At 43.3% G+C, this 22,998-nt stretch overlaps 1 protein-coding gene across 2 annotated transcripts in view; it reads left to right on the top strand.

The window, feature by feature from the left end:
- Positions 1-22,998, top strand: part of cdh4 (cadherin 4, type 1, R-cadherin (retinal)) — a 276,520-nt gene that overhangs the window by 104,982 nt on the left and 148,540 nt on the right. For both annotated transcript variants that reach the window (XM_072665982.1, XM_072665981.1), the window contains exon 3: positions 2,889-2,912. In XM_072665982.1, coding sequence (XP_072522083.1) covers positions 2,889-2,912 — 24 coding nt within the window. The remainder of the gene's footprint in view (positions 1-2,888; positions 2,913-22,998) is intronic.

The raw sequence follows: 22,998 nt of genomic DNA, 5'->3' as shown, positions 1-22,998 counted from the left end.
CAGTTTCTTTTGCAAAGTAGACCCGTTGTTCTTTTCAGAAGTCACTGTTGCTTTTTCCCTTTGGCCTTTATTTTTTTTTTGTTCAGTCGAAATGTTTATGTAGACCTCGATTTATTCATAAACATATCTAGAGCTGTTCTCTTCATAGATTCTACACTACACACCAATTATGTAGTCTAAAAGTTTGTAGACGCCTCTGTATACAACAAAATCTTTTTGAAATCAGTGGTGCACTCTTAAAAGTAAAGGTGCTTCAGATGGTCCTGGGGTGATGCTGTAGTAGAGAGACCCACTCTTGGTTTCATTGTTGAGATGTGTGAGTGTGAGGAACCTTTAAATTCAAGTCAAACAATGTCCAAAGGGATGAATACTTCTATAGGCACTGTATAGGACACTTTAGGGGCTTTATAGATGTGTACCTAACTACACTAATGCTCTTGTTGCTGAATGCAATCAAATTCTCACAGCAGTGCTCCTCCAAAGTCTAGTATAAAGCCTTCTTCCCTGGACAGTAAATAGAGCTACTCCAGTAAAAGCTGTAATGCCCTTGATTTTAAACAAAACAGTGAATGAGCAGGTGTCCCAATACTTTTCTCCATTTAGTGTATAAAACCAGGTCAGTACCATCGACACCATTCAGTGATGGCCAGAAACCATGCTCTATTTCTATTGTATCCAAATTCATCTTCTTAGATGAGCTGGAAATAGACTCATTTATGCAGACACTCCTTTAGTTTTTTTCATGTGATTCTTAATAAATGAACAGCTGTAAAAATTTTAGGTGCCTTCTCTGGATGCAGCACCTTCAGGCTTTAACCACAAATTAAACCACAGTTTTCACACTAAGATTTTATGCAGGAGAGGAGGAAGCTTGGGGACTTTTAACATTTTATTTTGCTATCTCTTTTTGGCCAAGTTGGCTCGGTGCATGCTGGGAGAGCGCAGTGCATTAGTCATCTCCTGGTAAGCGCAGCGAGGTTGAAGCACGGGCGGGTGTCTGGAGTGAGTACAAGGGCCAGAAGCAGCCAGAGTGGTTGCCAGAATGCCCGCAGGAGCCAGAGACGAGACAGAAGAACGGGATACATCACAAACAGTGGTGACCCAGCTGCTGAATGCACGGGTCAGTGGTATCCAGGCTGCAAAGAAAGACAGACGTGGCATTGTTTAGAGGTTGCAAAGTATTTTGGGGTTTCTTTTATTGTCTGTCTGTGTGTGTGTGTGTGTGTCTGTGTGTGTGTGTGTGTGTGTGTGTGTGTATGTGTGTGTGTTTGCGAGCGCACAAACATGAATTCTTACATGTCGGCCTGTAGATAAATGGCAGTGCTATCTCCCTCACTTTGAAAGGCAAGCGAGCCAAGTGGGACGGGCGAGGGGCGGCATGAAACGTCTGACAAAACTGTTTTTTGAAGGAAAGAATAAACAACACAGCCTCTCAAATGAGCTGACTTGAAGGGAATTGGACTGCCTCCTCTCTCTCTCTCTCCTTGCTTGATGCAGGCTGAAGAATTGAAGAATGGCCTTCAAGAAACTGAGCATGAAAAAAGAGAAGCAGAGTCAGAAGAAAAGAAGAAGAAGGCTGATGGTCTTGTTGTTGAGAGAATCACTCTCAGATTCCAAAGTCGTTCTCGGTCTGGCTTACTCATTTGCCGCCATTGTGCTTCCACTGCGATTGAACAGCAATTTTGCGGCCACGCTGGTGGAATTGGTGGGGGGTGGGGGGCGTTAAGGGGTGGTTGGGCTGTCCTCCTGTGATGCTTCGTTAAATGAGCCCCATGAATGCAAAGCGATGGCTTAGAAACTGACTGCTCAACCCCATCTTTCTCTCCAAACGGGACAAGGGGGCACTTTGGGAAACAAGGCCCATAAACCTAACAGCTGCCTCTCTGCATGATTCCAGCTGTGCTGTTCCTGATTTTGTATGAAAGAAAAACTCAAATGGGGTGATGCCAGCATGCATACATGTCTGTGCTGCCAGCATTGGCAAAGAATAGGAATTTGTAAAGATGCTCTATTAAAAAAAAAAATCTGAAATTACAATAATTCACAATCACAATAAGTGAGTGCATTCAAATCAGGGTCTAATTGTTTATAGTAAAATTTAAAAAAAAATCAGACTAGCTTATCAGAATTTTTTTTAGATGGTAGATTGCCCAACCCACTTAGTAGGGCTCTCCCCCATCATCTGCAATGCTCCCACCACTAGGAGGGTAAAGACTAGCACATGCTTCTCCAGAAACATGTGCAGTCAGCCACTGCCCATTCTTTTTTCGAACGGATGCTGATGCATCATCCCTTTTGTAGCCAGCACACTCAGAGGAAAGCGCCGGGTCCCAAGCTTAGATATGTCAGCTATCAGACGCTCGTGCAGGCCAACATCACACTGGGAGTGATATGGGGAGAGAAAGTCATCTACCCACTGAGTGAGTTACTTAAAAGCAGGATACTCTCTTTTTTTTTTTTAATCCCCTTGATTTCAGATTAAACTTTAATTTAATGAATAAGCAGGTGTCCCAATACTTTTGTCAATATCATGTATTTGTGGTATTCTTGAAAAACCTTTAGAAATGGTGCAGAATGTAATCAACTGTGAGGCAAGTTTCATTGAGATATTCTGTCCTGGGACCTAAGTCATCTAGTTTTTCCAGCTGCTTAGTTCTCCCTCTGTTGGCTCAGCTGTGCGGTGCATTTGAATATCTGACCCGATTCCGTGTTTGTGTTATTTTCATGCACAAATTCCAAGGTGCCTTCATTACAGTTTCCTAATGTATTTATTGTGGTGTGTGGTATATTGATTGAGGATGCTTGCTAATGTTTGTCTCTGTGATTATAAATGGCCATACTAACAGACTCTCTCTCTCTCTCTTTCTCTCTCTCTTTCTGTTCCTCAGATACCCCGCTGTCCTCCGGTCGAGGTGAGTAGTGTAGTAATACTATAAAACTGCGTAATTTGATTTGTGCCAGATTGGAAGTGTGGCGGATAATTTTATAGGCTGGCATGGCGAGACGTGTGCATTAATGCTCACGAGGGCCGTCACAGGAGCAGCTAGATGTGGTAGTTTCCTGAAATGGCTGTGCGTGCAGTTGGGTGCAGTGCATTATGTGTAAGTGATGGCAGAAGACAAATCTCCTCAGTTCAGGTAAACGTGGGCATTTTCCAGCAGCATGGCCATTCATTTATACACAGCGTGATTTGGCCTACAGCCCTTGTGATTCATCTGCGCTGTTCTGTTCACACATGTAACGTCTGAATGAGAGAGTGCAGCCTTTTGTGCTTGATTTGGCAGTGTGGGAATATTTTTCAAGGTGTGCGTGACTGTGTTCGGTCTGTCGCTATCAATTCTATTAGGGAAGTACTAATTGCTTTAATGAGTGATTAAAAGGGCGCCTTTAAATAAACTGCAAAACCTGGGAAGTGAAGTCTGACTAATTTTGCCAGTCGAGCGTCCGCGAGAGTTAACGAATGAGTAATCAGGTAGTTGCAGGAACAGGAAAACAGCAAGCAAGAACTACGGCTTTTAGTTGATTAAAAGGCAGAAATATTGAGTAACACAACAGTTTATCAACAAACGCATTAAAAAATGGTTCATTATTCAAAAATAGCCAAAATAAAGCGAAATCAGTAGGTTTTGTCTTGGATGAGTAACACATGCTTTCTCTGTAGAGACGCTAATGAGCTGACAGAGTGAACCAATATGTTGGATGCTGATAATCACTCGTCCTTTTCATATTAATGTTTAATTTTAGGTTCATTTTTGTTGTTTCTGACTTAGTCAGTGAGAGTAGCATCTAGCTCACGTCAGCTAAAATAGTTACAGCTGCAGCATCACCATTTTAAGGCTACCTAACATCAACCCTACTTCAGCTACAGTAGTTAACACCAAGTTAACATTAGCTAGAGTCGTTAACATCTAGTTAACACAAGCTAGAGGAATGAACATGTACCAAACATCAGCTAGAGGAGTTCACATCTACGTAACATCAGCTATAGCAGTTAACATCTAGTTAACATTTGCAAGAGTAGTTAACATCTACCAAATGTCGAGTACAGCAGTTAATATCCACCAGCTATAGCAGTTAACATGTTGTTAACATTAGATAGGGAAGTTAACATCTAGTTAACACTGGCAGAGTCGTTAACATTTACCTAACATCAGTGGGAGTAACAACCATGTAGCTAACATCTGCTACAGTTCTCCTCTAACATCTACTGGTACATTCCCCATGAAGCGTAAAAGCTGCTGGCATTTTCAAATGATGTGAAAAATAAAAAGTTATAAAGTGTTTTTATTGAACAGCAGCCGTATCTCACCCGCCCCGACTAATCACCACTGATTCATCACCAAGATACATTCTAATCATTCCTTCTAATGAGTAATCAAGTTTAATTAAGCAATCATGACAGCTCTATGCGATAGAAGAAGAACGCTATAAAATATATATATTTATGTGTGTGTGTGTGTGTGTGTGTGTGTGTGTTTGTGTGTGTGTTTTCTGTCTCATTTGTTACCTCAAACAGTACGTGATGACGGCCCCTCTGGTCTGGGCTCTTTTCTATTCAGATTCATTCTGAAAGACATATTGTCTGGTCTGTGCCTGTGCTGAGTGTGTGTGTGGATGCCTGTGTGTGTGCGTTCACACTCGTCTGTGTGTGTAGGGCACAATAGGCTGCACTGAGGCGGGAATTTATTTTTGCTTTGTTTGTTGCTGGACAAGCGTATGATCCACCTGCAGAGCCCCGGGGCATCTGGGGTAAAAAAAACACACACAAAAAAAAACACATCCACACCTGCACTGACGGTGTGACATGCTACATCTGTTGAGAGAGAGAGAGAGAGAGAGAGAGAGAGAGAGAGAGAGAGAGAGAATGCAGAAGAGGGCATGAAAGCGACAGTGAGTGAGTAAGTGAGAGCTACTATTGTAATATATGTGTGTGCTGGCATGTTCTGGAAAGGCAGAACAGTCTTTAAAGGGCAGGCCTGCCTATTTCCCTCTGCTTTTTTACACTCTGTTTGAAAGGAACGACATTCCTCACAGTTTTTTAATTCATTCTGCACGCTGGGAAAGAATAGAACATGTACAATGAATTTCCAGGTCAGCGAATTCACGTGCCCACCACAGCTTCTAAAAACGTCCTGCTTCTCCTCACTTCTTCACCAAAAATCCATAGAGGGGCATGAAGGTGGTACAGAAGGCATTTTAAGATGCATGCATGGTAGGGATGTGCAGTACAAGGATATGTAATGATTGTATACATACACACATACATACATACATACATACATATATATATGTATATACCTACCTAATAGTGGGAATAAACATCCTTGGCTGAGGTGACTCAGTGGCAAAATGTCGTGGCATGTACTATAGGTGACAGTAAGTGTTCATTATAGAGGTTAGCTGGTCCACAGTGGTGGCTCAATTGCACTGTACCACTCGCTGGAACCATTGTTCCCATCTGGCCTCACTGTTATGCTGTTGGGAGGCACTCGTTGTATAAAATGTAAAATATCCCACAAAGTTATCGGTTTCTGAGATGCTAGCACCCTTCGCCCAGTACCCTGTTATCATGCCCTTCTGCACATCTGGAAAATCACGTCCTTCACCTGTGAGTATCGTTTTGCACTCTGCTACAACTGACTGGTGTGCTTGCTTATTTATACGTGCAGCAAACCCTCTCGCTTGGCATCTTTGACTTTCCTGGGCCGAGTTTCAAACCAGGGGTGGTCATAATGTTCTGATATGACTGTGACATTAGGGGAAGGGTGGTAGCATCTCAGAAACTTTGTGGGGTGTTCCAGAGCCACCGTAGTGAAGATGTACTGAGAATGGACTTTTTACACTTTGAGTTTCTTTAATTAAGGTAAAGTCACACTGTGTGGCCAAAAGTATGCAGATGCCCAACCATGTTTAGGAGTTTTTGTAGGAGTAATCCCATTGCAAAATCTTTGGCATTAACTTGGAGTTAGGTGCTCCTTCACAGCCACAGCATTGCTCTGTTGGGATTTGTAACCATTTAGTCGAACGAGCAAAAGTTGTTCAATGGATGTTGAGGTCAGGGCTCTGTGCAAGCCACTGGAGTTCCACCACAACAAACTTCTATGCTGCAGCTTGGCCATAGAAGCTCATTGTTATGAAGCACCCGCTCACTCCCTGAGTTTGCAGGGTCTACTACAGTCCTAAGCACCTCCATTTCACTAATATAGCACTTACAGTTGACTGGGGCAGATCTAGCAGGGTGGAACTTTCGTGAACTGATTCTCTGGCTTGATCAGCAACTACAGGATGCACAGTTTTTTGATCTGAGCTGCATAGTGCCAATTCAAAAGGCTAGATCAGCTGAACAAATTACTGGATGCCCTGGATGTATTGTACCAAGCTAAACAGCCTCAATTTCAACAAATCCACCTCCAGATTGTAAATCTGTCCCCTGCGATGCTGTGAGAAAACAGGGAAGAAATAAAGGTACTATGCCCATTTTCAGATAAGCCCCTGAAAATCCTGTGCCACAAAGGATGTCAGTATTGGTATCAACAGCATATCCAGGGTGCTGCATCGCTTGTAGCCATAACCATAACAGATCTCCCTCATTCAGTGGTGTTGTTCAATGTCCCATCTCAGTCTGAAGACACCAGGTTGTACCCAGATCTTTATAGGCAGTTTCCAGCCCAAAGCAAGGAGGACTGTAAACAGGCGTGATTATTGTTTAAACAGTTGGTCAGCTTTATGACCCCCATGCAGGTCATGGATACATTTTTGGCCTGGTGCCAGCCTACTAGTTGACGTAACTGTCAATTCATACAATGAACCAATACCCTATAAATAAAAGAATATCCATCAGTGGAAAGGAGATGACATGAGAACTGGTTAATGCTCTCGATGGAGTATTTCCAGCTGTGTAGCTGCCCACCCTAAATACCCAGGTTTATAGGTAAGTTACCCACCAGCAGCCGGCTGGCACCAGTGCTAGAAGACTATGAAATGAACTCAGATGGTTTCTTCTGTAGGAGAGCTGGTGCTGGTCACTGGTGCTGAAAACATGTTGGTCTCGTGCAGAGCTGGGAATAAACTGCTGTTGCCATCATACTTATAACAGACGCCATGATCACTGCTGTGTGGACATCTAGTAATGCTGCCCCTGCAGCTTGTTCTGTGGACAACACACACACACAAACGCATATACCCAGGCTGCCCAAAGAGATGCGATTCAAGCTGCACAAGCTACCGTGCCAGGACACACAGACCGTGCCATGTTCTCTTTCTCTCTGTCTGTTTGTGCACTCCAGAAAACACACACTCACACACATACGCTCACAGTTATATTAGTATTTGCAAGTTCAGACCACACTCTCTTCATCATTCAGTGGAAGAGGAGGCTGTGTGACTTTAGCTGAGCTCAGAACTCAGAGAATGTGGGTTGGAGTTCTGGATGGATTTGTGCTAGACTGGTGGGTCCCTATTGTTGTACATTCACAGGACTAAGGGATTGGACTGAGAAATGGTGTAGAGATGAGGAGGTGGTGGGGAACGAATGGAAGGCAGAGATGGAAATGTATTAGGGGTTAGATTGGAAGGAGGATCTTAAAGCATGGTCTCCTGCCAGGATTGCTCCTTTTGTAACTCCATATAGAGTAATCTAGTGATTATTTTGTTGACTATTCAAGTAATCAGAGTTTTAAAAAGGTCAGCCATAACAGTGGACATCACTGAAAAATAAAAAAAAAAACATGAAAAGCGTAAAAATATATATATATGTAAATACTTTTAAAGATCATGCTCTGATTCTTAGGTTAAGAGATGAATAAACTAAAATGTATTTTTCAGTTTATTAAGATTTAAAATCTGCATTATCATCAAGCAAATTTCTACAGATGGCAAAAACCACTCTGAGCCAAGATCTGTATTTGTAATGATGTAAAGGTTCTTCATCATTAGCTGTCTGATGTCTGTTTTATAAATTGGGCCTCATTCACCTAAATTTCCATTTGTTTTTGAGAAAAGTCTGGAGAGGTCAACGTCTAGTACTGGACCTGGACCAGGGTCTGCCTGTTAATGACCTTTATGATCATGTCATTGCTTAAAGAAGTGTTTGAAGCACCTTTATTTTTATAAGTGTCTCTCTCTCATTGTGAACATGGTGAACCCCCAGCCAGCATGCTAATGTGGGGCTCACATGGGTGGAATGTGGGCTATGTTGCTACTGGGCCCCATCGTTGCTCTGTGTGCAATGTACACCCCAGATGGGGTTCATGTTTTACCTCTCCTGGTCTCATTACTTATCCTGGTGGCACAGCCAATATGGAACTCATGGACAAAACTTTGTGGTTTCCAGTTGTCCTAACCTTACAGCCCCCACATGGACCTGTTATCTGAATGTTTAGGAGTGTGAGTTCATTGAAATAAACTGAAATAAGCGATTCTCATGTAGCGTTTCACCCACCTCTGTCCCTGAGCAGTGAGAGGTCTGAGAGACAGAGAGAAAGAGACACAGAGGGAAAGACTCAGCCATGTCCTTGACCTCTGTGTAGAGTGTGCCAGTGTTTGTATGAAGTATTGAACAGTGGCAGAGAGCAGAAGGCTTCAGTGCTGTAAGGTAGAGGCTGCACACGGCTAACCTGCGCTTCATTGAACATGATTTCCTTTCCTGTCTAGTCCCTGACCACCTTTCTCCTCCTTCTCTTCTTATTTTGCTTCTGTCTGCCGTTCACATCTTCTCATTTTTTAGGGCTTCACCCAGTGGAATGGTGTGGGGGGGGATAGGAAATAAAGGGGCTAATGCTGGCATTTTGCCCCCCGTCTTTTCCCGAGCGGTCTGCTGTCAGCCCAACACGATGCTCATGCTTAAACCATCAAACACCTTCATTATCAAACAGAAAGAATCTGTCTCGCTCTTGCCCACGCTCTGGTGTTCTGTCACTCGATCTCTCTCTCTTTCTCTCTCTCTCTCTCCTCTCTGGCCTTAATTGGCCGTACCTGAGGCAGGGAGAGGTGTAATTGTTGGAAGGGGAAAGTGCAATGCTTGGCTGGTTTTAGAGCCCTTATCTGTAATCTGCGGATTGATTTATGCTTTTTTTTCTCCCAGCCGAACAAATTGTTCAGCCACATCAAGTGTCCAAAGGGGGAGGAAAAAATCTCCCCCAAAAAAACAAGCTTAACTCTGCCACAGCCACACGAGAGCACGGCCAGAAAGGCATACACAGCTGAAAAGCTCCTTTTTTGTTTTTAATTTAAAGAAAGACCCCCAGGGTCACTCTCTAAAGCACTCCGATATGTGGCAGTGAGTGCATGTGCTTCACTTCTTGAGTCCTGCAAAATGAAATGATCAGAATTTTCCAAAACAGAAAATGAATATATGTATACACGCCATGCAGCTCTGAACGCTCGGCTGGGTTGTGGTTAACAGTCCATGCCAGCAGTCCGTGCAGCCATGCAATGCCAGATGGTCATTCTTGTGCTTGGAAATTCAGGTCATGTAGGCTTGTCAGAAAAATCTGAGACATAGGACATGATGGTGAAATCTGCCTCTTTTACAGCTGCTAAGATCTTGTCTGTTCCAAGCCTTTCAGTCCAGCAGCCGAGGCTCAGCGCAGGCCTGTCATTAGAGCTTTTCAACCGAACACCTTCTTCCCTCCCACTTTCACTGATCAAACGCTGTTTGTCGAAAGTGCTGAGGTGCATTAGCGTTGAGTACAGGGATATATCTATTTTTTTTTTTTTTTTTTTTACTTCATCACCTCAGTCAGCGGAGGCTCCGAAGAGCCGTGGGGAGAGATAACAGGTTAGATAACAGGATAAAGTTTGCACTCAGCAGGGAAGAGCACTGAAGGCGGCAGATTGAGGGAATGCGCCCAGCTTCGGCCCGTGTGTCAGCAGAGCTATATCTGTCCAACTAATTGCGCCACCGCCGCTCCCAGCTGTCTGCCGAAAAATGCCCACAATGCCCGGCCGATTGGGTCATGTCCAGACAGCCGGTGTTGCTTTGGCATAACAGCTCAGAAATGCGGTCGGAACACTGGCTGCAAGAGCGGCGGAGAAAGCTGCCTCCAGGCACTTTGGGAAGGAACGTGTGTCACTTCTTTCGTGTATCTGTCTGGGCATCTGGGTGTCGAGATGTGGGCATCAACCCTAGGAATAGCGCATAACGCAATAAGATCCAACTTCTACATAAAGCTTGGATCCACTGAGCGCAGTGGCGAGCAGAGTTCTTCTAGTAGCCCTTTGTGAACATCCAGCACAGCTGAAGTTTAACTTTTGTCTGACGGAGAGCAGAAAGCCACCACACATGACTTTACGCCACAAAGCAGCAGATGGGTTTAGCACTAATTGCTAACAGCAGCATCAAACAGGTGGCTCTTGCGTCCGTGCGCAAGTGAGCGGTTCAGTGGTATATATAAGGCTGTCTGTCTTACACCCACAAAGCAATTAAAAGTATTTTCCTGTCTCTTCGCGTCGATGGCTTTTAAAAGAAATCACAGCTCGCTGGAGGAGCAGCAGATGGTTGAGCGTGGAGATGCTACTAGTCAACACTCTCTCCCAGACAAGGTGAACCTTCAGCCAGCATGCTCATGTGGGGTTTAAATGGGTGGAACGTAGGGCTAGGTGAGAATCAGAATGGGCCCCATCATTTCAGCCCACCCTTATCTCACATGGGTCTCATTTAGGTCCTGTATGCAGTGTACAACCCAGATGTGGCCCATGTTTAACCCCTCCTGGTCCCATCACTGACCCTGGTGGGCATTCAAATGTGAGGCCAACATAGAACCCATGGACAAAACTTTCTGGTTCCCAGTTGGGCTAACAATACAGGCCCCACATGGGCATGTCATCCGAGTCTGTTAAGAACCTCATTATTGAAACACGATTCTGAGGACTTACAAGATTGAGTGACCTCTTTCTTCACACTTTGCTTAAGTGTGCTTAAATGAGAGGTGTTCAGCAGCTGAGCACATCTCCTGTTACGAGTTCTAATTATCTTGATAGACCAAGTTAGCAAGCAGTGTTTTAGGCTAATGGTAAATAGAGCTGAGACTGTTTATTGATTTAATGTTATTAAAGCTGCGAATGTCAGTCTGATACCACTGATACCACAAAAAGATCTGCATTATATTATATTAACTATATGTCCAAATATTTGTGGACACCTCTTCTAATGAATGCATTCAGCTACTCAGATGTTCAAATTCACACACGTATAGTTTGTGTAGTCCCTGTAGAGAACTACAGTTGTAGAACAGAATGCCAGGGGTGGGCTACTAGAGGAGTGTAAAGCCCCCCAGCATTGAGCTGTGGAGCAGTGGAACTGTGTTATCTGGAATGATGGTGGTCCATCCAATACTTTTGGGATGAGTTGGGGAGTTGGGGATGATGTGGGGTTCTGATTATCCAACATCCTGACTTGACTATATCTTTTGTCACTGAGGCCGTTGAATTATTGCAGCAATGCTCCTTCAAAATCTAGAGGAAAGCCTTCCCTGGACAGATGGTTGCTCCTTTTTTTAATACTCTTGATTTCAGAAGAAACAATGAATGAGCAGGTGTCCCAATACATTTGTCCATATTGTGTGCATATTATGTGATAACTGATCTGTGACCATTTAAGCATGATGTGACAGCTTAATGACTTTCCAACAGAACAGAACCAGCGAAGTTCAGCAGACACCAGCTAATAGCTGCACTTTTCTCCTGGTTCAGTTGACATGGAACGTATCAGTGCTGGTTTTGCTTAGTCCTGCCCTGGACCACAACATTGTGATCTTCTCTCAGTCAAGATCCAACTTCTACCCAGATCATATGGCACCTTTTCAGTGTGACTCAGAAAACCAGTCTGAGTCTTTTTTTGCTTTCCTCTGACTGCTTAATGCTACCAGGATAGTGCCGTCACAATCTTGCTTGTGGGCAGGGGCTTTGGATGTCTGAGCTGCAGGTGTGATGGAGTAAGCTGTGGTGGATCCCGCATATACCTGTTTGATCTGTGTGCTGGAACGTCTGGAGCGCAGACAAATCCTTGTACCTACCTGAGGCGTGGGCCCAGGATTGTGGGCATTGTGACAGAGTAGCGAGATGCGACAAGCGAACAAATAAACAAGCTAGTATTAAATGCATCAGCAAAACAGGATCACTTGATGTTTTGTTGTTAAACACAAAGCTGTCCTGTAGAATACTAACAGGCAGTCCTGGGAAACTGGTCAAGGAACCCCTCAGCTCTCTGTTCAGCTTGGCTTCCACTGGTTACCAGTCTTTCATGCATGAGTCTGCACTGTGTTTCATATGAGAACAGGCCACAGGCTTCATGAATATTCAACAGGTTTCATATTTATGATTCATAATTGGGGTTGCCACGACTGGACTGTGAGTATATCTGAGGGGTAGTGATTAGATTATACACACCCCACACCACAGGATAGTCTAGGAAGTTAAGATCAGCCTGAAATCTGGGCAACTTTGCAATTATTATTAATTATCAATAGACCATACAATCAAACCAGTTCTTCTGTTACATGGTCTAGGCATCACTCTTTAAAGGATAAGTTAGATGAGAATTTATATTAGCATAATTTATCATGTACCCAGACGCTGACTATCAGCCAAGATATGTCTGATATCTGACTTTTGCTTCTTTAGTTTAGAACAGGAGATGACAGGGGCTACTTTTGCTACCAAACACTGGACTTAGACTGTCACCAGTCTTATCTCAGTAAAGGTCATTTGCTTTAGAAATGAAAACTACATAAACAAGTTCAACCTTATAAGATATAAGATAAACCAGACGTAAATATTTAAGCTACATGTTCAGCTGTGTGGAGTTTATTTCTGCTTTTATAGACTTATATAAGATAAAAAATCTTTTATTATACCTCCAGGGGGAATTTATAGTTGCAGCAGGATTCACAGTAAATAGATAATAAAAGCAAGCAGTAAGCTAAAAAAAACATAATGTAGTCCCAAGTAAGTAAAGAAAGACAAAAGACAAAATCTTAAATAACAAGAAAAGTAAAGATAAGAAAAGGTGAAGAGAAAGAATAAGAATGCTGTAGTTTATGCAGAGACAGAAGTAATGTATTCTATACTGTGTTCTGAATCGTTGAAACATTGTTTGCCTGAAGCAAAAGAAGGACGAATGTGGATGAATGCATTTTGAGCAGGTAATGTGACTTTTTTGGGCAAGGATTTTCCAAAATGTGATTGGTGACAGTTTAGGTCCAGGGTTTATTAGCAACATTAGCCTAATATCTCCAGTTGTAGCCTAAATAAGCAAACTTCGGATCAGACTACATCTGAGTTACTGTGTCATGCTATAGCAAATATTCATACTAAAAACTTTGTGACAAGCTAGATGTCTTAGATGGTTTGTTGGGCAGTGTTCCTCAGCATTAAAATTCTGCCCCTCCAATTACTCCTTCTACAGTGCCTTCCTAGAAGTAGATCCAGAGGAGAACTAAATCAGAACCAAATTAGACTTCATTTATTTATGAAGGAAAATGGTGCATTATTACATGAGAGGCTTTCCGTATCTGGTGTGATCACCTTGTGCAGCAATAACTACAACTAAACATTTCCAGTAACTGTTGATTTGTCCTGCATATCCACTTGGGGGAATTTAAGTTGTTCTTGTGTTCTGAGGGTCATTGTCTTGCTGCATAGCCCATATTCTCTTAAAAATCAGCTCATGTCCTGACATTCTCCCTTTTAAATTTGCTGGTATAGTTCGGCATCCATTATTCCATCAATGATGGCAAGCTGCCCTGACCCAGATGCAGCAAAACAGGCCCAAACCATGATACTACCACCACCGTGTTTCAGAGATGGGTTAAGGTTTTTATGCTGGAATGCAGTGTTTTCCTTTCTTCATTACTCAACCGTCTTTTAAACAAATAATGAAATCTAACCACTGGAACCTTAAACCTGGCTTATTAAATCATGCATTTTGATATCAGTGTTAAACCATGAACGTTACTATGGCTGCATCCCAACACACACATGGCTTTACTGAGGGAACTACACTAATGAATGCTGTTCTGATGGAGGCTAGTTCTGAAACACTGTGTAGTAGTGTGGTAGTGTGTGGTTTGGGACACATCCTGCTAAACTAAAATAACATGCAGAATACATTAAGGCACAGAAATGTGGGCAGGTCTGCACAGAGACTCACCCTCGATTAAGCGGGCAGTTGTGGATGGCATAGCATTGGTGAAGTGAGCAGAAAGGGATGATACTAGATTTTGAGGGTGGGAGTGACCCCTGTGCCTGTGCACAACTCTGCATTTGCTTTGTTTAGATGTCTTTGCTTCATATTGTGTTCACACTTCAAACACTCAGTTGGCCTTGGAGCGCTTGTTTGGTTGGAAAGGCATTGCTCACTTTTACTCTAACGAACCACAATAACAGACCGATCACACCAGGGTTCGTCAAGACATCAAATGTGAATTCTGTTCTTATACATTATGTAGCATACATGAACCGTTCCTACTTGTGCAGTTTATTCTCAAAACGTCTGGGTCTTCTTCTAATTCCTCAAAAATAATATTTAATAACATTTAAACTTTTCCCAAAGCCTGCATTTATACCCTCTGCTGTGAGACACGATAGAAACATCAAATAAAAAATGTTATTTATGCCCTTCGAACAGCCAAAGGGAGCCTTTCCGAAGCGTCCTGACAGATTCCTTAAGCCCGGATGTGACGGAGTCCTGGTGAAAGCAGAGGAAGAGCAGAAAAGCTTGCCTGCCCTGGTCCAGCATTTCTCACATCTGAGCAGGCATTAGCGAATCAAGCAGAGAGTAAAAGGACACGGCTGATGCTTTTCACAGAGCGAGTAACCTTCTTTCTGATTCTCCAGACAGCCGGTCTGGGGAACTGAAGGCTCTGAGCCATGTGGAATCACGCTGGAGTTCAAAGCATTTAGAGCAGAGGGGCAGGACAGATACACACACACACCCACCCACACACACACACACAGAACCTACTGCAAAGTCTCTATGGAGTAGCTATGTTAGCTCCGTCTTCCGTACTAATATAGAACTTGGGCTCGGCACAATCAGGCCTCTGTTCCCTGTCCGTATCTTATTGTTCTCTTCCAGAAATGAGGCCTCAGACATGGGGGCTGATGTTCGGCTCAGATTTAGAAGTTTAGTGTTCGTTTTTGGGTCACGCTGGTAAAGAGAAAAGACACAAGTGTGGGCGATTAAGGTGTCAGCCGTCAACATTTGAATGCTCCGTTACTAAGCTGTGAGCAACAGACAAGGCAGGAACACCAGAAGACCAGGAGCTGCCCTTTTGGTGACCTTTTCTGAATGGGAGTTTCGGTCAGGCTTTAAATGCAGTTGTCCATGGCAGTGCATTAATTGCCTGAGAGCCAGTAACAGGCATTAATGGAGTGTTCACTGTCACACTCACTCACCCCTTTCAATTATTAACCCTTTCACTTTTTAACCATTCCGTTCTGCCGTAACCACGCCCACACCTCTGCTCCTCTGCTCCACCTTCTCTTTATCGGTTTCTTCCTCTGTTGTCTTTCTTCCATTGCTCTCTCGCTCCTCACTCTCATTAAACCCTCATAATCTTTGCTTCCATTTCTCTCACACTTATTGTCTTTCTCTCTCTCTTACTCAATTATTCTCTTTCTCTCATGCTGTCTCTCACTCTTATTCTCTCTCTTTCTCTAATCTCTCTATTTCTCACTCTTTCATTCTTTCTCTCTGTTTGTGGTCACCTCTGTTTTTCACTGTCTCTTTTTCTCCCTGTTACTCTACTTTCTGTCTCTTTCTGTCTTTCTCTATTCCACTCTTTAATTCTCTTTCTCTCTCCCCTCTCTCTCAGTCTCTCTCTTTCTCACTCTTTTCTCTTTTTCCGCTTTCTTTTATTCTCTCTTCCTCGCTCTCTAATGTCTCTTTTTCTACTCTTTCTCTCTCTTGTCCCTCTTTTTCACTTTTCATGTAATCTCATGTAATTGCTCCCGTTCTCTCCCTTTTTCTATTTTCATCCATTGTCTCACTTTGATTTCTCTCTTTCTCTCTCTCTCTCTCTCTCTCTCTCTCTCTCTCTCTCTCTCTCTCTCTCTCTCTCTCTCTCTTTCTTTTTCCTCTCTTTCCCACTCTTTTAATCTATTTCTCTCTCTGCATTCTCCCTCTCTCTCTCTCTCTCTCTCTCTCTCTCTCTCTCTCTCTCTCTCTCTCTCTCTCTCTCTCCCTCTCACTCTCTCTCTCTCCCTCTCTCTCTCTCTCTCTCTCTCTCTCTCTCTCTCTCTCTCTCTTTCTCTCTCTCTCTCTCTCTCTCTCTCTCTCCCTCTTTTAAATCAAATCAAATTCAGATCAGATATGCTTTATTGGCATTACGGGATATGAGACCCATGTTGCCAAAGCTGCAGCTGCACAATACTCAGTAATGTTAGATTGAGCTGTTATTAAAATATAAACAATTAAAATAAGTTTATAAGAGTAAGCAATTAAAAAAGCTATGCTAGCTAAGCTAAAATATGTCAATACAAGTTTGCATAAAATTAATACTAAATGCTTTAAATACTAAAACTAATAAAAAAAAAACAATGGATGAATATGAAAAATTAAAGAGTGCATCTGAATATCAGAAATCAGGAATATTGATGACATAACTGAAGATCTGTTGTGTTACTTTTCTCTGGTTTTATGGCAGTTCTGAAAAGTTCTGTTCAATCTATTGACTTTCCCCCAGTAATATCTTCAATTTCTCTGAATTGGTCTTTCTCCCTTTTTTCCGTCTCTCCTTTTCACTCTCTGTCTCTGCCACTTTCTTCCTGTCTCTTCTTACCCAGCTCTCTCTGCCCCCCTCTCTCTGCCGCTCTCTGATTGGTGTAGAATTGGTGTAGCAGTAAGGCCTATAGAGATGGACCGTGACCAGGCAAATCCCTGCACAAATTAGAGAGCAGAAGCCATTATTACAGCCAATGGCTGACTGCAACTCCCAACAGTTAAATTACAACCTTTCTGCTGCTCAGCACATCCCAAGAACAAAAAGAAACCATTTTATTACACCCTCCCCACCCGCACACACACCCTCCCCCTTGGAGGTGTAGGAACATCTGACACTGAGCCCTTTCTGTAGATTGCGTACAGTATTACGGGGTGTTCAGGGGACGTCGCTCCTGAAAGAGGGACCACAGGAAAGATGAGGAAACAGACTGATGGAGACAGTGAGCGCATAGTGAGCGAGATCAGGAGAGATCCGTATCGCTCCACTAACTCCAAACACATTAAAAGCGCTCATCTCAAACGCATATTCTCACTCTGCAGACCGGCCTGCCTGTCACACACACATACTCACCCCTAACCGAGCTCATACTTTCATGTTGAATCTTCTGAGGCGATTCATTCTCCAGCTTCCAACCTCTGCTCGGCTGATTCTGTATTATTAGAGAACATCTCAGCGGAAGCGAAGTGTCTGTCACTCAAACGGCCGTAAAGCTCTGGCGCCGTAGATTACCAAATCGAGTGGAGATGGCGTGTCACACCATACCGCTCCGAAAAAACCTTTCAAGATATTTGAGCAACTTGTCATTTAGTGCAGGAAACTCTTACTCTGGAAGCATGAGCGACTGGGCTCAGTTACTATGATCCAACTTGAAACTTTTTTACCGTCGTTAGGAACAAAAAACCCTCGTCCGTTACCTTAGAGTGCAGTGTTGTGATCAATGACTGAAGAAATTATATTCACTGAATTATACTCATGTATGCTAAATAATTTAAGAGTAGCTAACATGTAAATTGCAGGAATTATTTAAAAAAAGGCAAAAAATAATCAATAAAAATGTTAACACTAGCCTGTAGGCTTACGTCTATGTGATAGTACTGTGCTTGAGAGGCAAACTTTGGTCTGAAGTGTAGCCAGAAACCGTGGAATACATCTAGTTAACATCAGCTAGAGTACTTAACATCTAGTTAACATCAGTGAAAGTACATAACATCTACCTTCAGTACCTAACATCAGTTAACGTCTTACAATCTGAAAAAAGGCACAAAATATTGGTATAATAAACGACACCAATATGTAAGACTTCAATTTCATCCCATTTTATTAGCCAATGGATATTTCCCTATTATTTTCCGTATTAAAAATGCAAGTGTAAACACACCCAAGACTCATCACACCCATCACTAGCAGTGTAACACATCCGTCTCACACCCACACACCTCCCACTACAACCAAACCTCATCCCATTACAACCAAAACCAGTAATAATTACTGTGCATTTATCGCATTTGCATATTCTGCACCACACAGTGTTCCGATTTCAGTCTGACCAACCCGGAGGCGCATTTGACTGCCTAGTGTAATCGTGTTTGTCTAAAATCAGGATACACTCCAGATACCAGTCACATAAAGTGACCAGGTGTAAACGGGGTCTTTAATAAGTTGCCAGTAGTTTCACAGCAGAAAACGTAGCTATTCTTGAATTCACATCTGTTCAGGTTGTAACATCAGGATATCTGCATGCTGGCAGGCTTTTCAAACTCTGATCTTCTGGAGACGGATGGGCGTGTCTGCCTTTGCTTTTCAGTGGGCCCGTGTTAGGCTGAGTTTCGCAGATGCTGATGTTGTGCCTGCCAGGAGATGGAAATCTCTCACCTCTCCTGTCGTGCCTTCTCTCGCCTCCGTCACGCGAAGCGCCTCAATCACACCGCTCTGTCAGCTGGCATCGCCATCATCCTTGGTTGTATTCCATCGTTTTCAGCTGGAGAGTAGTTAATATGCGGCTTAGCGTATGCGCCGGTATCAGCCTCAATATGCCGATATAATTGAATTGTTTATCTGAGAAAACAGCCCGTGGTCACAGAGCTGAATAAATAAATGAACCCGGCTCTGGCTCTCTGACCCCTCGGTTGACAAATAAACAAACAGATTTTCGGCTTCCCTGAGCGAGCACCGTGAACCTTTCTTCGGCTCTCCTAATGTGTTGATGCGGGGCATAAAATTAGTCAAATCTATTTGACAGAAAGCTTAAGTTTAATGCTAAACAGCCAGCGCTCATAGATGGAAGGTGAAGAAAGCAATCTCTCTTGTTTCTGCTATCTCCCCAACTCGCTCTCTCTCTCTCTATTCTTGTTCTGCTATCTCTATTGCTCGCTTTGTCTTTCCATTCCTTGGTCGTTTTTTTCTCTAAAACTCTCTCCCTCCCTCTCTTTTGCCCTCTCTCACTCTCATCAGCACAGATACTTCCTCCACCCCATGTCCGAAGCAGTGTGTGCTCTCGCGCCCTGCCGTTTCTATGGTTATAATGGCACCATTACTCATAGCCGCATGCTGTTGGCACGGCTGCGGTGGTCAGGGTGAGGGACTGGCAGTGGCGGGGAAGGTCAGCGCAGGAGGCTCTGACCCCTTAAAGAGGGGCACACACAGAGCAAGGCCGCTGCTGCCTGACCAACAACACTGCTCAACTGCACTACTCCATCATGTCCATTCCCTTTAAGCTGTCCCAGCCTGTTGAAGCTGAGTCTGTACTGGTTCAGGGGCATACTGTCTCACTGTACTAGCTTTTTTAGCTCTTTCATGGAGTACTGGGTTTTTTACCCTACTCAGACCTGCAGCATATGTGTCAAACTGTAAGTTGGAATTAGGCATTGTGCCAATAGGTTTATGTTAATCCACTCCAGAGAGTCCTATTCTAATGGCAGTACTTCTCTACAGGGACTAGACAAGCTGTGTCTGTGTTGATTTCAGCAGATCCGTTTCAGCAGTGCGTGCATCTTAAAGTAACTGAATGCATTCATTAGAATGGGTGTCCACAAACTATTGGACATATTGTGTAGTTGATGTGCATTTTTTCAATGTGAGTGAACATCTAAAATCACACATTGATTCATAACTGAGGTGCGAATGGATGCAAGGGGTGTTAACCTAGGTGTTACACGAAGAGGTGAGTCTTCAGACCATGGTGGAAGGATCTGAGTAGATCTACAGTGCAGCACTGGGGAGCCATTGGGGGTTAGATGCCTTGCTCAAGGGCACCTCAGCCATGAATGTTGAGGGGAAAGAATGTGCTATTCCTTCACTCCCCCTGCCCCCACAAGGGATTGAACCAGCTACTTGCTGGTTCAAGCCCACTTCTCTAACCCTTAGGCCACACAGCTGCCTCAGCATCAGAAATCCTTGCAGCCATACAGTCTGGTAAAGCAATAGTAGCAGGAAGTACCTTATTATTGTGTTGCTCCAATGTTTAAAGGTAGAGCATGGCTGCAGTGGTACCCTGTGGTTGGTTGGGTGTCCACAAAAATCTGTTGCTACATGAACGTCCTATCAATGTCTTGAACTAGAAGTTAAAGTTAAAAACAAGCAGTAATTTTGACTTTACTTTTAACTGCATGTGCAAAGACAGGTTTCTGAACACGTAAAGAGCCAATGTCATGCAAAACTGGCTGCCCATGGGGACATATGGTTTTGGGGACAGACTCACCATAACCCAACACCCTCAACCAATGAGAGAACAAGCAACATTTCATACTACATATACTTTATATAACTTCTTATACTCAATGAACTGTAGGTGGTTGATATGGTATACCAGGTGGTTGCTAGTTGGTTACTTTGGTGTTGAGCAATGCTTTATTATGAAAAAAATGTATAGACTAAGAACAGTCATATTGGAAGCATGCGCATCTGCCTTACAGGCCTGTGATGATACTTTTGTTATTGGCTAGGTCGGGATTGCCTGTATCAGAGTGTTTCTTAAAAACGTACAGGCCTGAATGCGTCCCCATGCCTCAGTTCCTCACTCTTGTAACTTCATAACTTACATATTTGTTTCAATAATATTCAATAATATTTTTCACAGTAGTATAATATTGAATAACAAGTCTGGGTTCACAGAACCAACCTTATAAATCAGTTCGTTGTATGGTATTCATTTGAGTGTTGTAGTGGAGTTAGCAGGTCTATTCACAGAGACGTAACATTTGGGCTCTGGATGAAGAGATGTAACATAGTGATTATCAGTAAGCGTGGTAGTACAGGATCGTAATTCAGCGCTGATCTCAGAGCACTAACTGCTTGCACTTTAATAGCCACATCATGGCCCACACATTGGATATTAAGCTGTTCTGTTTTTTCTGTTTGTTTGTGCAGATCATGGTGGGTGAACATGTGAGAAAATGGCCTGTCAGTGCGTAGGCATTACCGACCTAGTTCGTTCCATGTTTCCTGACCTTTGGTGAGAGTTCAGGTTTGAGCCTTGACAGGGCAGGGCTGCTTAAGCGCCATCAAAAGGCAGCTGCTTCACATCCTCTCCTTTCAGATATACACACGTCCGCACACGTGTCCAACAAAGCACGCATACATCAACATCTGTGAATGATTTTTGGTTCCATTCTAAAGAGTGTCTCTCAAGGTTCCTCAGCGTTCCTCTGTTATTTCTCCAGCCTGTTTGAAGTCGTCCTTCAGGTTCATCAATGAGAACGAACAGCAGTAGACATCCCCCCTTCTCGACGTCACTCCAGGGGGCGAGAGAGGAGAAGACGAGGGTTCATTTAGAGATCTTGTCTGTTCTCTTGTTGCCCTTGGTCGAGGTGAGAGGCCCCAGACTGCCACTGCTTTGTGAAAACCTGTTCATCAGGAATCAATAGCCATTTTCTGCCCTTTTTGCTCCGCGCCCTTCGTGAATAGCTTTTTTATCTGTAGACATAGATAGAGAAAGCGAGAGCGAGAGAGCAAAAGAGCAAGAGAGAGAGGGAGAGAGAAAGCTCGAGTAAGGTAGAGAGAGACTGAGAGCAAGAGAAACGAGGGAGGGGTGCGTCCTGGTCTGTTTGGCTGCACAGAGGGCAGTGAGGTGTTAATGAGAGATTAAGGCCCTTCTCCTTGTTACGCAGAGCAGAGCAGAGCTGTCCACTCAAGCCTGACGCTCTGAAGAAGAGCGAAAGGTCAGAAAAGTGCAGCCACCATGTCCGTTTGTCTTCAGACATAGGCCTACCTTCTGAGTGTAGTTAATCATCCAGCGAAAGGTCCAGTTTTTCCTGCCAAAAGACAAAGCCAACAGTACTTTATTAGTGTTTATGAGGCCTGTATGATTGGACAGTGTAGTCGGATATCAGCGGAGATTGACAAGTACCACAGTGACCAAGCGCTAACCATGCAACTAAGATATTCAACAAGTTCAGAATGTGTGGCATCAAATTAAACCTAACATTTACATTTATGGCATTTAGTAGACACTCTTATCCAGAGCGACTTACAAAAGTGCTTCGCTGTTTACCCAAGAATAACCTTATCTAATTTCAATAGACAAGAAAATATGGGGTCTATATGTGGTCTTGTGACTCAACTTGCCCCATGTCCAGGGTTAGTTGATCCAGCCAAGAAAACAGTTGTATATTAAACTGTATATTAACCATGCACAATTTAACTAACGCCAGCTAACAGTCATCTGTGGCAGCCAGCTACCTGCCAGGAGAGAGCACGGCCAGTTGTGCTTTCTCGGCCTCGACTATAAATATTCTTCCTACTTCCATTCATTCACATTCTTCTCCCATCCAGAGCAGTGTAAAAAAAGATAAATGCACGCTAAATGTAGGCTTACATGACAAAAATGATGTAAATTTACCCAGATACAATGATGGTTCAGCTTACCCACTGGCTCTTCTTACCTCGCTCTCCCTTAAATAGCTCGTTAAATAACATGAACGTTTAGTGATTTTTACTGTCAGACTAATCGATTATTGAGCGTATTTATAAGCCGTTTGCGTAGAGTAATTTTACACTGTCTCAGTCAGAGGTTTCTCAGACTGTCTTTTTGTCGGATAAGGAAGAGTGTTTTCTACCTTTTCCGTACCTTAAGAGCACCGATGGGTCAGCTGAGTTATAGAGATAATAAAATGGTCAAAATAGAGGCCTGATACTTCATCCTGTCCCACAGGCATCTAAAGCTGGGTTTCAGAGTGGCTCTGCTATGATGACGGAAAACACCTCGTTTTTCAAATCCGTACACATAAATCTGTAGCGCACATAAACTTGATTTTGGAAGTCTCTCCAGCAGAGGCGC

This window comes from Salminus brasiliensis, chromosome 21, assembly GCF_030463535.1.
Source record: "Salminus brasiliensis chromosome 21, fSalBra1.hap2, whole genome shotgun sequence".
Taxonomy (NCBI): domain Eukaryota; kingdom Metazoa; phylum Chordata; class Actinopteri; order Characiformes; family Bryconidae; genus Salminus; species Salminus brasiliensis.
This window is presented reverse-complemented; position numbering and strand designations above follow the sequence as displayed.